The 17,582-nt window shown below is 41.4% G+C and overlaps 1 protein-coding gene and 1 non-coding gene across 3 annotated transcripts; both read right to left on the bottom strand.

Moving 5' to 3' along the window:
• Window positions 1-689: 689 nt before the first annotated feature.
• cdhr5b (cadherin-related family member 5b) lies at window positions 690-14,685 on the bottom strand. Of its 2 annotated transcripts, XM_021598852.2 has the most exons (15): window positions 14,439-14,685; window positions 10,272-10,447; window positions 10,012-10,062; window positions 9,368-9,457; window positions 8,978-9,064; window positions 8,763-8,861; window positions 8,432-8,608; window positions 8,149-8,239; window positions 7,858-7,955; window positions 7,228-7,434; window positions 6,829-6,942; window positions 6,616-6,682; window positions 6,259-6,420; window positions 2,656-2,831; window positions 690-2,261 (listed from the first exon to the last, which is right to left on the bottom strand). In XM_021598852.2, the coding sequence occupies exons 1-15, from the start codon at window positions 14,527-14,529 to the stop codon at window positions 1,701-1,703; spliced, it is 2,247 nt and encodes a 748-aa protein (XP_021454527.2). In that variant the 5' UTR covers window positions 14,530-14,685; the 3' UTR covers window positions 690-1,700. The 2 variants fall into 2 exon arrangements, with proteins under 2 accessions (XP_021454527.2, XP_021454528.2); XM_021598853.2 differs by lacking the exon at window positions 6,259-6,420 and having other exon boundaries at window positions 14,439-14,684.
• Window positions 3,539-3,592, bottom strand: LOC118945896. The gene has a single exon (XR_005041051.1). It is a non-coding gene; the product is annotated as a U7 small nuclear RNA (small nuclear RNA).
• Window positions 14,686-17,582: the final 2,897 nt, after the last annotated feature.

The raw sequence follows: 17,582 nt of genomic DNA, 5'->3' as shown, positions 1-17,582 counted from the left end.
CAGTGTTTCTACGTCAACCGGTTTTGTTATATTTCAATCTGCTGTGATGTATATAAAGTGTAATATTGGGATGCTCAAAATTGAATACATTTGAACTCAAGATCTGACATGATGCAGGTGTCTTCTTTTTTTAAGCCCATAACCATGTGTGTGAAGTGTATACTTTGTTTCAAAGTAGATTTGTTTAAGACTACCAAGAAACACTCTGTGTGACCCTGATTTAGCCCACTGCAGTAAAAGGTTGATGTGATGCTTCAGACAGGTGGGATCCTGGTGCAGAAAATAGCATTTCTTTCTTTCACATACAGTACAGCACTTCAGAGGCCTCATTTATAAATGTTGCGTACATACAAAATATACCCCGAAACAGTTTTTGGGCATTTATCCAAATTTAACTTGAGAATGTCCCTCCATGCAAACTTTACACCACGCGCACACACATTGTCTAGTGGTTGAAGTATTGCATTGCAAGCAGGCCAGTAATGCTGTGTTTACGTGCTCATCGGAACTAGGAAACTCAGAAATGTCTGACTTGCTAACAGGTTGAACGCAACACGTGTATAACTACAACCAGTTAGCAAGTCAAAAATGTGCTGGTTTTCTAGTTCCGACTAGCATGTGAACACAGCATAAGTAGTTTGTGCAAATGGTTGCTATTATGACACGCTTATTCATAAAAACAGAATAACAAGATGTTAATTTTTTAATTCTGTTCATTTTGTTGTTGAATGATTAGACATAGGAATCTATTCCTATTTATTTTATTTTCATAACCATTGCACCTTCCCGGGCAGTCCAGCATATTAGGTTGAGGGGAGAGTCAACGTAAAACATTGGAGAGGTCAGACATTCTGCTGACAGGTCCACAACAATTTACCATCATTTCTCGTTCAGAAATTGTCACAGTCCTTTGCTAAATACAGAATGTTACTGCAAAAGATTAAAACAGTCTGCCAACACAGTAAATAGACCAGTAGTTTTAAGTAAAATGCTACAGCCCACAGTTTTACACAAAAGACAAATTGTTGTTCAATATTTAGTGTACCAATCGATGATTGTGTTTCTATCTCCTGTCTTGGTATAGGCTTAAACAGGCTATGATGTCACGCTCCTATTGCACAGCAATACTGTAGCCTATACCCATACTGTCAAAGTAAAATTGTTTTGAATATACAATCAATAAAGTGCTTGGCACTCACTATAGGCAGCATGAATGTTGAGTTTGAAAAAGTCACTGTAAAAAACTAAAACACTCTGCACACACCTCTACAAAATGTAATCAAATTTGCCATTACTCTTTCTTTCAGAAACCTACGTGGCCTAATTCCAATAGTTCCAAATTATACAACAAATAAAGGGCGTTATTGTCACTATAAAAGGTGAATGAAAGGACTTTTTCTGACAGAGTTAGAATGCTAGTCCATGTGTGCACAGTTTAACGACAGGTCTGAATTATAATGATAAAAATGTGTTTGTAGGGCATGTGCCAAGTTTAGAAATCTCAATATGTTTAGACGTACGTATTATTTTCAGAAATGGCGCACACAGATATTTAGTGTGGAATTTACACAACAATCATAGATGGGGCCCCAATTGCGCAATATTTAGCTTACCCGGCACAACTGAACGAAAAAAGACAAGCTCACCCACCCAAACAGACAAGGCAAGCTAAATCCAGCGCAGGCCTACCCCTCTACTCCTCACAGGTCAGACGTCTGGATCTTTTCTTTCTCAGAAGCCTCAAACTTCACTCCACGGCCATCATCCATATCAGCATCAGAGAACAACACCTTTGGGGTCTTTGGTGACGAGTTGTCATATTCTTCTTCCTCCTCTCTAAACCCCTCCTCTTCCTCATCATCATCATCATCATCGTCGTCACCTTCCCGCTCCCCATTGTCAGGTATGATGACCACTTCCTCCTTGGCATTGGGGTCGATGTCCTCTTTGAACCAGACTGACTTGTAGCCCTCCTCCACACGCCTCTCCTTGGTCAGAATGGGCTTCACCTCCTTCTCGCTGTCGGCCTTATCAGACCCTGCCAGGCTGCTGGTGTCAAGCAGAAGGTTGGAGTACAGGGGAGCCGAGACCTTCATGACAGTCTCCTCCACAGCTCTGGAGGTCACTCCATTCCCGATGGACCGCTTCCCATCCATCTCCTCTGGGCCTTTGGATCCCACACTGCTAGTGTCTCCGTCATTCTGGAAGCCCTCGTTGGTGTACTGCACCCCATTCTTGAGTTCGCCGGGACCTTTCCCAAGCTGTAAACAAGCAATGTACCAGTCAGAACAGACTGCATTTAGGGAGGCAGAACAAAAATCTTTAACACAAATATATATTTTTTGCCATCAATTGATTACTACACTTCAAAATGGTTTTAAGCTGTCCACATAGGATAACCCTTTTTGTTTCCAGGTAGAATCATTTTTGTTTCCAGATAGAACCCTTTTAGTTTCCATGTAGAACCCTCTGTGGTAAGGGTTCTACATGGAACTCAAAAGGGTTCTACCTGGACCCAAAAAGGGTTCTCCAAAGGGTTATCATATGGGGCCAGTAGAATAACCCTTTAAGGTTCAAGATAGCATTTTTTTTCCTGAGTGTTGCTTTTAAAAGCTTTGCAATGCTATTTCTTCTTGCAGTGTAGAATGAACTCACAGAGCTACGGAAGATGTTGGCCTCTGACAGCTTCCTCCAATCTGTCTTGCCCTTCTGGATGCGGAAGACGAGCAGGCCGATGACGACCATAGAGATCACCAGTAACACAGCCAGGCTTGCACCCAGGGCAGCCATGTCCCCAGGACCATATCCACCTGGGGCCCCAAGAACCCCTTCTGCAGGTCCAAGGTCAAACACAATGTTTAAAACATGCCGCCCCTCACAGAAATAAATACAACACAAGAATGGACATTGGCATCCAGCTAATATGTCTACAGGACAGCCATCTTGGTCGGGGAAAACGTTATTTCTAGAGACTAATCAAATATGGTAAAATGTTGTATAATATTGTATATATGCATCTCTATGGCCCACTCCCCCCTAAAACACTTACAAAAGGTGAATTAGGGAAGGGGTTTAACAATAACCACAGGAATGTCCAAAGAAATACCTCTAACATTATGTGTGAGTACAATTTCAGCAAGCTTGGGTAAGCGCAGGTTTGCAACCTTCAGACATTGGTTTTACAATCAGTGAATGGATTTTGGGATTTTGTTGACAAGCCAAGCAAAAGGACTGTGTGTGACCTTGTGTAAGAAGCATAGGCAGCAGCAATAGGCATTAGAGTGAGGTTGTGTTTGGTCTCCTGAGAGAAAAAGAAGGGTGGTTAGGGGATACCCACATGAAAAAATACTATAGTATACTATGGTATAAATACTGTAGTATTGCTATATTTATATACTATAGTATTCACTGTAGTAATTACTGTAGTGTTTTTGCAGACATGATTGTAGTATACTGTAATAATTACTGTAGTGTTCTTGAGGACATTTCTGGAGTATTTACTACAGCGTTTTTATTTGATTATCTTTGACATAGAAGTGGGGGCTTTCTCCTTGAGGAAACCTACTGGACAAATACAAAAAGAGCAATTTTCCATGACCTGTAGGTAGGAAGGACTGGAGGAGTCTGAACGGATAGTTCAGAGCTTCTGCTCTTTTCTATAACCTGTAGGTAGGTAGAAGGACTGGAGCCTGATTGGATAGTTCAGAGATTTTAGTCTTTTCTATCCATGTCATTTCATGGGATGAGAGGGGGAGGCAAGACAGTCAGAGGGCAAGGAGGGAGGATGTGTTTAACTCAAGGCTTGTTATTAAGGGTGCATTGCATGGGTAGAGGGGAGTTTATTAGGTACACCAATTTAGTTCTGGGTCAGACCCACCTTTGCCTCCAGAACAGCTTGAAATGGAATCGTTACTCAAATGGTATCAAGGGACCTAACGTGTGCCAGGAAAATGTTCCCCACACCATTACAACACCGCCACCAGCCTGTACCGTTGACACCAGGCAGGGTGGGGCCGTGGACTCATGCTTCTTACGTTAAATCCTGACTATCAAAATAAAATAGCATTTTCTTTGTCACATGCGCCGAATACCTTACCATAAAATGCTTACTTACAAGCCGTTAACCAACAATGCAGTTTTAAGAAAAATACGAGTTAAGAAAAATATTTACTAAATAAACTGAAGTAAAAAATAAAAGAGCAACAATAAATAGGGCTCCCGAGTGGCGCAGCGGTCTAAAGCTAGGCGTCATTACAGACACCCTGGTATGATTCCAGGCAGTCCCACAGGGCGATGCACAATTGGCCCAGCGTCTTCCGGGTTTGGCCGGTGTAGTACGTCATTGTAAATAAGAATTTGTTCTTAACTGACTTGCTTAGTTAAATAAAGGTTAGCGAGGCTGCATACAGGGGGTACAAGTACGAGTCAATGTGCGGGGGTACAGGTTAGTCGAGGTAATTAAGGTAATATATACATATAGGTAGGAGTAAAATGACTATGCATAGATAAGAGATAATAAAGAACGAGTAGCAGCAGTGTAAAAAAAAAGGGGGGGTCAATGCAAATCGTCCGGGTAGCCATTTGATTAGCTGTTCAGCAGCCTTGTGGCTTGGTGGTAGAAGCTGTTAAGCAGTTACCATACCAGGCGGTGATGCAACCAGTGCTCTCGATGGTACAGCTGTATAACTTTTTGAGGTTTTGAGGACCCATGCCAAATATTTTCAATCAGGAATAGGCTTATGACTCTGCCATAATCATGCCACAACAGGAACCAGGATTTGTCAGACCAGGCAAAGTTTTTCCGCTCTTCAGTTGTCCAGTGTTGGTGATCGCGTGTCCACTGGAGCCGTTTCTTCTTGTTTTTAGCTAATGGAAGTGAAACCCGGTGTGGTTGTCTGCTGCAATAGCCCATCAGTGACAAGGACCGACGAGTTGTGCATTCCCGAGATGCCGTTCTGCACACCCCTGTTGTACTGAGACGCTATTTGCTAGTTTGTGACCCGCCTGTTAGCTTGTACAATTTTTGCCATTCTCCTTTGACCTCTCATCAACAAGCTGTTTTTTCGCCCACAGGACTGCTGCTGACTGGATGTTTTTTGTTTGTCGCACCATTCTCGGTAAACCCTAGACACTGTTGTGTGTGAAAAGCCCAGGAGGCCGGCCGTTTCTTAGATACTGGAACTGGCGTGCTTGGCACTGACGATTATTCCAAGCTCAAAGTCGCTTAGGTCACTCGTTTTTCCCATTCTAACTTTCAATCAGTAACTGAATGCCTCGATGCCTGTCTGCCATGTGACTCGCTGTCTGTAGGAGTGAACCATTTTAATGAACAGGGAGGTGTACCTACTAAACTGACCACTGAATGCATATCCTTTAGCAAAAAAAACATTTGAATTCATATCTAAATTCAAACATTTTCTATTGTATTTATATTTTATATATTTCTTTATTTTTGTTAATAAAGGAAAGAAGAGTGCCAACTAGATGAGTTAAAAGTAGTTTGTGGGAGAAGAGTTAAAATAGTAGCAAAGTTTAGAAAGGTAAAAGTGTAAAGAACTGTTTGTAGATGCCAATAGTAGTGTTATGTTTAGTAAGTGGGAGGGGAGGGGGAGGATCCGAACCCAGATTAGGGTAAGGGTTGGGGATAGGGCACATGTTAATCAGGGTTACGTTGTGTTTATAAGTGAGGTATGTTGATGTTGTGTGGAATGTGAGGTTGAGTTTATATCAGTCTGACATCTGGAGCATGATGGACAGAGGTGTTTCAGTGTAACCTGTAGGGAACACAATGTGTGGTCTATACTTGGCATGTAGGTTTCTCACTCATGGGTAGCAGAAATTGGGATATGGTGGATAGGAATGGGTGGGGTGTATGCAATTTAAATGCTGTAGTATTACTATAGTTAAAAACTATAGTGTTTTAGCAGACACTGTAGTGTTTTTGCATTATTTACTTCACTTTAGTACTACAGTGTTTAAATTTGGATAATACTGTAGCATTTACTATCGTATTCTCCAATATACTACTAAATTATAAAGTAAGCGCTACACAATCAAGGGGGATACTACAATGTGTAGTATAATATTCTACAGTATACTACAAGATACTAAAGTAAGTACTAGACATGATCGAGGGATACTACAGTGTGGAGTATAGTATTCTACAGTATACTATCATTTACTACAGTTTACTAGAGAATTCTATAGTAAATACTATAATATTCTATAGTAAACTGTAGTATTTTTCCATGTGGGTACCTGTTGTGGAGTTGATGGCGGCATGGGTGGCAGTAGCCATGTCAGTGGTGGCCATGTCAGTGGTGGCCATAACAGTGGTGGCCATGTCAGTGGTGGCCATGTCAGTGGTGGCCATAACAGTGGTGGCCATGTCAGTGGTGGTTGGGGCCATGGTTGTAATCCCTGGGAGGAGAGCAGTGTCAGCAGCTGTTCAGCATGGATCCCCTCCCCATCTCTGTCCCTCCATAGCATGGAGAATGACATAGGGCGCGCAATAGCACGTGATTTGCGTGTAATTAATGGAGAGCAGGGAGGGTGATAGGCAACTAGTGTTATTTATAACTATGTAAGTATATTAGCTACATTAATGGGTTTTACCTGGCATGACCTCCACCTTGAGAGATGCTGTAGTTGATTCTGCATTGGATGAGTCGATGGCATGCAACTGAGCAAACAATAAAAAAGTTAAACATTGAAAGTCTAAGTACAAGATCGTTTTTTCTAACATCTTACTCAAACACCTTCAGTTGACTTTACTCTAGTTTATTTGTAGGTTGTTGTTTTGGATTAAAGGGAACAGAACACACTCACATTCATGGAAACAGTGCCTGGCATAACGTTTTTAGTCATGAGGATGAAGCCTTGCGGGGTAATGGAGAATTCAGTGCTTCCCTGAACCTCATATCTCACATCAGGGTTGATGCCCTGTAGAGAAGGATTGGTTAGCCATAATGTTAGATAGGGGTACCATGAAATAAGGTCCCTGAAATGGGAAATGTAAGCTAACTAAAGATCATATTTAGAGTTAGTGTGATCAATATCAATATCAATATCATCTGTAGCATATTTGAGGTCTCTATAAAAATTAAATATCTCCAATAAATATCGAAGTCACACATTAATTGCAACCTTTTGTCTGAGATCTGTACTTTACATGTGCAATATGTTTTCACTGCTACCGACACAAGGGAATAGACCCATAGACCTTACATCAGCATAGTCTGTGTCCTTGGCCTGGACCTTGAGTGGCCTGTTGGAGGCTTTGCTCTCCAGAACCATGCTGTCTACGCCCGCGTCTGCAGAGATGAAGCCCTCATACTCCATCTTCTCAAACTGCGGTGGGTTCACACTCTTTTTCACAACAACGATAGTGACCGTTGTGGTCGCGAACTGGTCACCGTTGGATGTCTGTAAAGCCTGAGAATAAAAACCGCGTTAACATTTTCTATCAATGATTGTATCTGTGCCGCAAAAACATAATCCTGTGATGTCAACTGCATAATTGTATTAATTGCAATAAGAGGTTATTAACTACACACTCTTAGGAAAATAGGGTTCCAAAAGGGTTCTGCTTCTGTCCCCATAGGAGAGCCCTTTTTGGTTTGAGGTAAAACTATTTTGGGTTCCATGTAGAACCCTCTGTGAAATGGGTTCTACAGGGAATCCAAAAGGGTTCCACCTGGAACCAAAAGGAGTTCTTCAAAAGGTTCTCCTATGGCGACAACCGAAAAACCCTTTTCAATTCTAGATGGCACCTTTTTTTCTAAGTGTGTATAGACTATATGGTTGGCAGAGGTCTATATGGACATTATGGATTCATTCAGAGAAACTTTGAATTACCAAAACTGTTAAGGTCAGTGGACCCGCTATATCTGCCGCCTTCAACATGGTGATGTCCCCAGTGATCTGATTGATCTGGAAAATGTCAGATTCAGACCCTTAAAAAGAGAAAAAAAGAAACGTGAGAGCCCTGTTAGTAGTTGTATTTTCATTGGAGAAGAAATGTGTTGTTGGCCAGGCCTATAGGTGAGATAGTTGCTCTGTGAATTATAGCCGAGTCTGTCAGTATCAATGATCGTGATATTTCTGAGAGTATTTACATGTAAAATGTTGAATATTCATGATGCTTACCGGTTGGAAATGTGTACATTATCGGCACATTTAAGCCTTTGTCACCATCAATGGCATGCACCGGACCTGGCAGCAATGGCAATGCACCAACCTGGGACGTAAATGAGACTTTGCATTACTTAATGTGGCTACTGTCACTACTATTTAAATCCAATAATGTCATGGGCTAAGCTAAACACACAATGATGGCTAGCTGTACTGAGTAGATTGTGAATATTAGTCAGATGTATTATAAGATTATAACAACGTTGTTGTTTTTGAGGGGAGAGGATGGTGGACGCACCTCTTGCTCTGTTAAGTTGACTGTTCCTGTATATCCAGAGCTGAGGCAGATTTTGGACATGTCAACTATGGTTTCTGTGCAGGGCTGAAACCATGGTGGACGGTTGTCAATGTCCATGATGATGACATGGATAGTGGCTGTGGCAGTGAATGAAGGTGGTGTGGATGTGGGGGTATCCTAAAAAAAACACAACAAAAGTACTCGGTGACGATCTAAAGCTTGGATGCCGTCAAATAGATGATGGTTTCAACCAATACAGTTTATTATTCCACGGCCCCAAACAATCAATCACTTTCATTACAAGAACTATAAAAACAGAACAAGCACTCACCTGAGCAGATAATATAAGTGTCACACTTGTCACTGCGTCATAGTCAAGAACACGTTGCACTAGTATATTTGGGCTGTTTTCTTGCAGTTTAAAACCCTCCTGTGAGAATTTAATAGGACGTTATTTTATTTTTCGATAAGTTATGCATGGCTGGGAGGAGCATTTTCTTTTAGTATTCACTCTCATATTTAGACAGGATGAGGATGGGGACTTACTGTATCTGGCACTAGGCTGTAATAGAGTCGATCCTTATCTGCATCTGTTGCTTCAAATGCACCGACACTTTTGCCTACAGGTGACAACTGGTCCAAAGAAAATAACACATACAGTGTTTACTTCTGTCACAAGTAGTTTTTTAAAAATATGTTTTATATATAGAATAGAGTAAATGAAATCAGACATTCTAACATGAAACCTTAACAGGATTCTAGAAATATGGTAAAGTACTCATGGCTAGTATACCAACTGCTAAACTGTTTATCTGCTAAACTGTTTATCTGCTTAACTGTTTATCTTAACTGTTTGACTGACTAGCTAAAAACGTGATTTAACTTCCCTATGACTGATAATGAAGTACACTAACCGAGAAAGAAATATGCACTCACCTCATCGACATTGAGAGTGTACTGGCTTTCTGCAAATACTGGCGGGTTGTCATTCACATTCTCAATAAGTACCACTACTATTAGAGTGAGCTGGAATGAAGATCACATCTGAATTACTGACTCCATAGAGGTATATGAGTAAAATTAGGTTTAACTTAAGTTTAATATTGCATGCCATATGTTATAAATCTAACAATATTTAAGGGATTTACCTCAAAAAGGGTCACAGTAGCTTTGAATATATATTTTATAAGTAATTTTGCTCTAAAGGAGTGTTGTCCCTTGAGCCCTACAGGTATACTGTATAATAGAAATCTAGTGCTATTTACACGTGAAAATGTCATGGAATGCAGTTTGGAATATTTCTCCATTTACACTTTGATAGTAAACTAAATGTACAGTGTACAGTCTGTATGTCTATTCCATAAAATTACCATACACAAGTGTGTAGCCAAAACCCCCAGTTATGACTGAATGAATCTCAAATCCAAATGATTTTTATTATAATGTCAATCAATGTATTATGGACATTACTTTTTATTGTAATTACTTTTCTAAATCATGTATTTATTGGTCCAGCTTGCCCATAGGTTAGCCACTCCCATAACATATCGATCATTAAAAGTATAAGAAAGTGCACTTACAAATTGGTCACCTTTTTTACAAAGAAGGTCAATGGTGAAAGATGTTTTAGTCTGTGAAATAAACAAAATTACACCAACTTCTCATCTGCATTATACAATTGACTATATTCATAATCAACTGCAAGAAAAGGGCTAATTAATGTGGAAAAGGCACCAGCAGAGCCAAGGGAATTAAGTGTACCCAACAACACATGTGCCTTTCGTAGCTTAATCTAGATCCAAGATGAAAACCTATTAATGCTAAAAAAGTGATAACATACCTCATAGTCCAAAACTTTTATCGCTGTAAGATCATTGCCATTCAGACCAAAAGAGTCTGCAGGATTACTGACAATAGTTAGGGTCACTCCTTCCTCTGTGGTGATTGTGGTCACAACAGCACCAACAACGTTGTTCTCTCTAATAGTGGGAGGCGTTGCCCCAGGCATGGAGCATACTGCAATGGAAGAGAGAAAAGACGTATAACAATGACTGAACAATACCCAAATTATGTAACATAAAGTAAAATAATTGTCTGTTTTCAATGAAAGTATCATTCAAGCTAAATGTGTTTGAACTCTATGGATATTATCCCACTGGGCACACCACGTCATTTAAACATGGAGAATTGGGTCATTTGGTAGATACAGTACGTTGATGAATGAGATTCCAACCTATTTTCACCAACTCAAAAAGACAGTCAGAAGTTTGTTGACTTCTAAATGTGTTATCACAGCACTTTCAACCATTTAAAAGCACAACAAAGTCCAAATGGTAGTACAATGTCAGATCTTTTCTATTCATAAAACAACTTAATGTGTTACATTAAAGTACATACTTTAAGTGATCAATGCTGTTTGAGATTCTGTGCAGATTATTACAGCAATTGTGAAGATTTCCACAGACCTGCGACCCTGAACAAGCATGCTTTCTATGATTACATAGGAAGACATTTATACTTACATTAGGGTAACCTCAACATGTGGTCATGGATGTGTTACTCATTTTAAGGTTGAATAAATATTGTTACATTCGTTTTCAAGATATCCTTAACATTAGGCTATTTACTGCCTAACAAAAGTAATATTGAATTGTGTTTGGTTGACAACGCAACCAAAAATCAACATTTAAAGGAGATTTATCTATTGCTTGGATAGTTAGATCTGGGCCACTAGCTTAATCCTATTATTTTATGTATTTAACTTATATTACGGTTGAGATGGAGACATGAATCCAACATATAATTTGTTAACCTGTAGAAAAGTTAAAAGGCTATTTAATGTATTGCAAAAATCCTGAATCCAAGATGGCGTAGCAGTCAGACATCTTTTGTCCTCGTCTTGTCCTGTCCCGTGTATATATCCCTTTATATATTTTTCTTCGCATATCTTTTTTATATATTTTTTCTAAACCTCAACTTCAAAACACTCTCCTGCAACCCGCCTCACCCAATGTGGTGCGGATCTGTTTTTATCTAAAGTATTATTCACCTCGAATCCGAAATCCCCCAAACGAAGCTAGCCAGCTCACTAGCTAGTAGTCAGCTAACCACTGCTAGCGGTCATCAGCTAACCTTTAGCTCGGAAAGCTCTCGCCAGTTTGTACAACGTGACTCAAACCAGAGCATACTGGACCTATTTTCTCTCCACATCCCCGGAATCCTACCGCAAGCTCTGAACATTTTCACCTGGATCATCGCAGCTAGCTAGCTGCTATCTCAGTGACTACTGGCTAACGTTGGTCCCGGAACAAGAACCAATTAGCCTGGAGCTAGCCAATGCTAGGCCCTTTCTCCCGGCTAGCTAAAGAGGCCCATCAGCCACTAGTGGGCCAAAATACCCGGACACCTTCTACTGCCGGCACGGGGCACGGAACCCTGCCGATCCTTCACGACTGGACTATGACGTAGTATGCTCGAGGGGGTACTCATCTGGCCTTTACATCGCGTCGTCCCCTAGCCACGGCCCTCTGGCTGTCTAGAGCATATTGGACTGTTAGCTGTATAGATCCATCGGCCAATTTCTTGGGCCATTATACCTATTTTGCCAATTGGACTTGGACCCCTCTGCTACTCGGAACCCTACTAATCCACCATAACTGGTCTATCGACGTCACCGCACGTGGAGGCTAAAAAAGACTTTCCCCCGTCAAGACGTCCCTCTAAGGCCCTTCTGCTAGCTTGCTAGCCCCGGCCTGCTAGCTGTCTGAATCGCCGTGTCTCTAGCCAGCCCAACCACTCACTGGACCCCTATTGATCACCCGGCTACGCATGCCTTTCCCTAATATCAATATGCCTTGTCCATTACTGTCCTGGTTAGTGATTATTGCTTTATTTCACTGTAGAGCCTCTAGCCCTGCTCAATATGCCTTAACCTACCATTTAGTTCCACCTCCCACATTTGCGGTGCCATCACCTGGTTTGAACATCTCTAGAGACAATATCTCTCTCATCATTACTCAATGCCTAAGTTTACCTCCAATGTACTCACATCCTACCATACCTCTGTCTGTACATTATGCCTTGAATCTACTCTCTCACGCCCAGAAACCTGCTCCTTTTACTCCCTGCTCTGAACGCACTAGACGACCAGTCCTGATAGCCTTTAGCCGTACCCTCATCCTACTCCTCCTCTGTTCCTCTGGTGATGTAGAGGTTAATCCAGGCCTTGCAGTGCCTAGCTCCACTCCTACTCACCAGGTGCTCTCATTTGTTGACTTCTGTAACCGTAAAAGCCTTGGTTTCATGCATGTTAACATTAGAAGCCTCCTCCCTAAGTTTGTTTTATTCACTGCATTAGCACACTCTGCCAACCCGGATGTACTAGCCGTGTCTGAATCCTGGCTTAGGAAGTCCACCAAAAACTCTGAAATCTCCATCCCTAACTATAACATAGATAGAACTGCCAAAGGGGGCGGTGTTGCAATCTACTGCAGAGAAAGCCTGCATAGTTCTGTCTTACTATCCAGGTATGTGACCACACAATTCAGACTTCTACTTTTAAAAATCCATCTTTCCAGAAACAAGTCTCTCACCGTTGCCGCTTGCTATAGACCACCCACTGCCCCCAGCTGTGCCCTAGACACCATATATGAATTTATTGCCCCCATCTATCTTCAGAGCTCGTGCTGCTAGGTGACCTCAACTGTGACATGCTTAACACCCCGGCCATCCTACAATCTAAGCTTGATGCCCTCAATCTCACACAAATTATCAATGAACCCACCAGGTACAACCGCAAATCCGTAAACACAGGCACCCTCATAGATATCATAATAACCAACTCGCCCACCAAATACACCTCTGCTGTTTTCAACCAAGATCTCAGCGATCACTGCCTCATTGCCTGCATCCGTAATGGGTCTGCGGTCAAACAACCACCCCTCATCACTGTCAAATGCTCCCTAAAACACTTCGACCTGGCCCGGGTATCCTGGAAGGATATTGACCTCATCCTGTCAGTAGAGGATGCCTGGTTATTCTTTAAAAGTGCCTTCCTCATCATCTTAAATAAGCATTAGCATCGAATAGCCCCCATGATATGCAACTTTTCAGGGAAGTTAGGAACAAATATACACAGGCAGTTAGGAAAGCTAAGGCTAGCTTTTCAAGCAGAAATCTGCATCCTGTAGCACAAACTCAAAAAAGTTCTGGGACACTGTAAAGTCCATGGAGAATAAGAGCACCTCCTCCCAGCTGCCCACTGCACTGTGGCTAGGAAACACTGTCACCACTGATAAATCCACTATAATTGACCATTTCTTGGGCCTTCCTCTGACACCACCTGGTATAGAGGTCCTGGATGGCAGGGAGCTCGGTCCCTCTGTTGAGTCTAGCCTTTGGAATGACTTTGATAGCAACAGTGAATCTATTAAGTTAAGATTTCTCAACAATCATTCTCATGATACCACTTTGGTTGTAGTCAGTGTAATATCAACTACAGTGGATATTACATTGAAGAGCAGATGTTGTTTCAAATGTACAAATTCAACATATTTTATACAAGGTTTGTCTATGTTGAAAATTCGTTACCGGGATGACATAATCCTGTGGTTGAAATTTTACCCTCAAAACAACAGTTTACGTTGATAACTTTTTTCAAATCCAATGTATTTCCCACGTAGATTCCACGTCACTCACTATAAGCTGGCAAATTACATTGAAACAACCAGTTTGTGCCAGGTGGATAGATAGCCTTACGGTTTGTGTAATTAAATAACAAGAAAATACAGGTAATACATACATAGCCTTAGTTTCATTGGTGATTTAAAGGACTGAGAAAATGCTATATTTTATTTGGGACAAATTCCAACTCCAGAATTAGAATTCCAAATTCGAAGTGTAAAAAAAGTCATTGGACAACCAATCTGAAACATATTCCAAAAGATGCAGACCCTGAAGCTGTGTCCCTGTCAATGTCCAATAATCATTTCAGTTTAGAAATACTTACTCTGTTGCGCTTCAGTTGATCTGTGAAGCAAAAACACAAGCAGAAAGCTCAACAAGGTCCTCAAAGTAAAGTGTGGATATTTCTTCTCCATTGCCCTGTTCAATTGTCCGATCGATCCTAATGAAATAAGGTAGGAATAGCAGGGCTTTTGTACCGACTTGTACTTGTCCGCATAAAGCAGTGATTATATGGCCTGAGGAGAGAGGACTGACTTTAGTCTCCACCTTTGTGACTATAAGGCTTATCTGCTGCTTTATGATCAGAGGAGAGGAGCATGTCTCTGGTGGACTTTCCCCCCTCATAAAGATACAAATCTGTTGTGGAGAAATCATACAATAATAAGAGCCACTCCTACATGAAAGCGGATCTGTTTTTGAGGTTGAGATGAGATCTATTTGTCGGATCATTATATGAGAAATTGCACATTATCTGTTTTGAGGGCAGCATGGGGGAAAGGGATGGACCTTTTTGTCCTATAAGCTATAGTGTCCAGAGAATAGAACACAACTGTTGTAAAGTATAGTGAATAACCTGTAAGAAGAAATCATGTGAGGCATGATGACCTCCCTAAACTTGGAGGATTAATCCCATATAAAAATGATTTGATATATTTGTCATATTTTCTAATATGGAACTACTAGTCCACCGGGTCTGAATGACAATGAAAACAGGAATGTGTGGTGGCCTTTGGTCAGTAGCAACTAACTTCATGACTATATGCTGTAAATGTACAGCAACCATCCACATGAGGACAACAAATATCAGGAGTTACAAAGGCCTATATTACTGACTATCCAAATATACATGTTACCTACTGCAGACACTACTTTAATGATTTGGGGAGAATTAGATCCATATGACATCCATAAATGTATTTAAGACTTGGGCCAAACACCGTAAGGCAGAATTCAAAACGACATCAGATTAATTATCAGGTTTCAACAGGGGCAGGGAAACGACAGGTGAAGGCAGGCAGGGGTCGATACTCCAGAGTAGCGGAAAAGGTACAGGACGGCAGGCAGGCTCAGGGACAGGGGCAGGCAGAGTGGTCAAGCAGGCGGGCTCAGAGTCAGGACAGGCAAAGGTCAAAACCAGGAGGACGAGGAAGAATAGAGACTAGGGAAAACCAGGAGCTGAGAAAACCACTGGTTGACTTAAACAAACAAGACGAACTGGCACAGACTGACTGAAAACACAGGTATAAATACCCAGGGGATAAGTGGGGAAGATCTGCAACACCTGGAGGGGGGTGGAGGCAAGCACAAGGACAGGTGAAACATATCAGGGCATGACATGAATAAGGAAATGATTAGGATAAGATTGTTTCATCGTTTCGATGAGAGAGGCTGGAGGACCTTTGAATGGGTGGAACACAAGGGCGTATACTATAGGATATAACCTAGTTTCATCTGTGACTACACCACAAGACTATTCAACTCCACCCACCAAGTGCCACTGTCATACTATGATGATTTTCATGATTTGTTTTTGTGTACTTTTATGTAGTTATGTAGGCCAGGTGTGTGGGCTGACTCTGACCAGATAGTGGCAAAAAGAAACCCTGTATGCCTATACCAGCGGTGGTCGGTGCTGTTTAAGATGAGGAAGGACAATTTGTTTTCTTCTCAAGAGCATGGCCTTTTTTCTATTACAGCATTTTGGATGTCATTAATATTCCATTCACCTGTTTCAATGTAACAGACACAGGTTTAGAATACTACATGACACTCAAATTTTCCCAATACCCATCATGAGGTTGCTACAGCCTATAAATGAAAGTTTACACAGTAGGTGCACACAGCTCGAGAGATACATTTCAGGTGATGGACAGTAACACATGGTCAGACAGTGACACATTCAATCCTGCCTTGCTCACTCTTGTCTGCATCTAGCTGATCTAGGGTGTAATAATTAGTCCAACAGTTGCAAACCAGAGTTTCTATTGGACAAATTCAAGTATGTTTATCTCCATTTCTTTTTCAATTGAATCGGCGTAATAAATACACCCCTGATCATACGTAAACACAGTTCACGTTCACAGCAGCTACGTTGTATTCCTTCTTGCATCTACGTGCTCTCTCTTACCTTTTCCTTTCACTTGTGGAGTTCAATGCACAACACATCAGCTGTATGTGACCAGGTCCAAAAAATCTTTGCATGCCAAACCATATCATAACTGCTACACACAGCCTACATCGCTGTCACAATACTAGGTAAAAAGCTTCCCTGTACTTGGAAGAGTTCCAGTGTTGTGTTGGATAATCATAGCCAGCTAGCTAACCTAGCATCCCTCTGTTTGAGCCAGGTGTTTGAGTAGGCAAAACTAGATAGCTGCATTTGCTAGATAAGTGAAAGAAAACTATTTTAAAAAGTATATATCTTCTCTCTCTTGCTTCTCCTTAATTTTTGAAGAAATTAATTTGTTCAAAACTCTTCAACAAGGTCCTAAACGATATCTTAACCGCCATCGATAAGAAACATTACTGTGCAGCCGTATTCATTGATCTGGCCAAGGCTTTCGACTCTGTCAATCACCACATCCTCATCGGCAGACTCGACAGCCTTGGTTTCTCAAATGATTGCCTCGCCTGGTTCACCAACTACTTCTCTGATAGAGTTCAGTGTGTCAAATCTGAGGGTCTGCTGTCCGGACCTCTGGCAGTCTCTATGGGGGTGCCACAGGGTTCAATTCTTGGACCGACTCTCTTCTCTGTATACATCAATGAGGTCGCTCTTGCTGCTGGTGAGTCTCTGATCCACCTCTACGCAGACGACACCATTCTGTATACTTCTGGCCCTTCTTTGGACACTGTGTTAACAACCCTCCAGCCAAGCTTCAATGCCATACAACTCTCCTTCCGTGGCCTCCAATTGCTCTTAAATACAAGTAAAACTAAATGCATGCTCTTCAACCGATCTCTACCTTAAATCTAGAATTGTCTTCCTATTTCGCAACAAAGCATCCTTCACTCATGCTGCCAAACATACCCTTGTAAAACTGACCATCCTACCAATCCTCGACTTTGGCGATGTCATTTACAAAATAGCCTCCAACACCCTACTCAACAAATTGGATGCAGTCTATCACAGTGCAATCCGTTTTGTCACCAAAGCACCATATACTACCCACCATTGCGACCTGTA

The sequence above is a fragment of the Oncorhynchus mykiss genome, chromosome 30 (genome assembly GCF_013265735.2).
Source record: "Oncorhynchus mykiss isolate Arlee chromosome 30, USDA_OmykA_1.1, whole genome shotgun sequence".
In the NCBI taxonomy this organism is placed as follows: domain Eukaryota; kingdom Metazoa; phylum Chordata; class Actinopteri; order Salmoniformes; family Salmonidae; genus Oncorhynchus; species Oncorhynchus mykiss.
This window is presented reverse-complemented; position numbering and strand designations above follow the sequence as displayed.

What these genes read in the sequence shown, in the direction of transcription:
- cdhr5b (XM_021598852.2), bottom strand. Translation starts at nt 14,529, where the DNA reads ATGGAGAAGAAATATCCACACTTTACTTTGAGGACCTTGTTGAGCTTT. An exon ending in ATCAACTGAAGCGCAACAGA is followed by an intron (nt 10,448 to 14,438) that starts GTAAGTATTTCT and finishes CTTCCATTGCAG; the next exon opens with TATGCTCCATGCCTGGGGCA. An exon ending in CAAGGTGGAGGTCATGCCAG is followed by an intron (nt 6,421 to 6,615) that starts GTAAAACCCATT and finishes CTCTCCTCCCAG; the next exon opens with GGATTACAACCATGGCCCCA.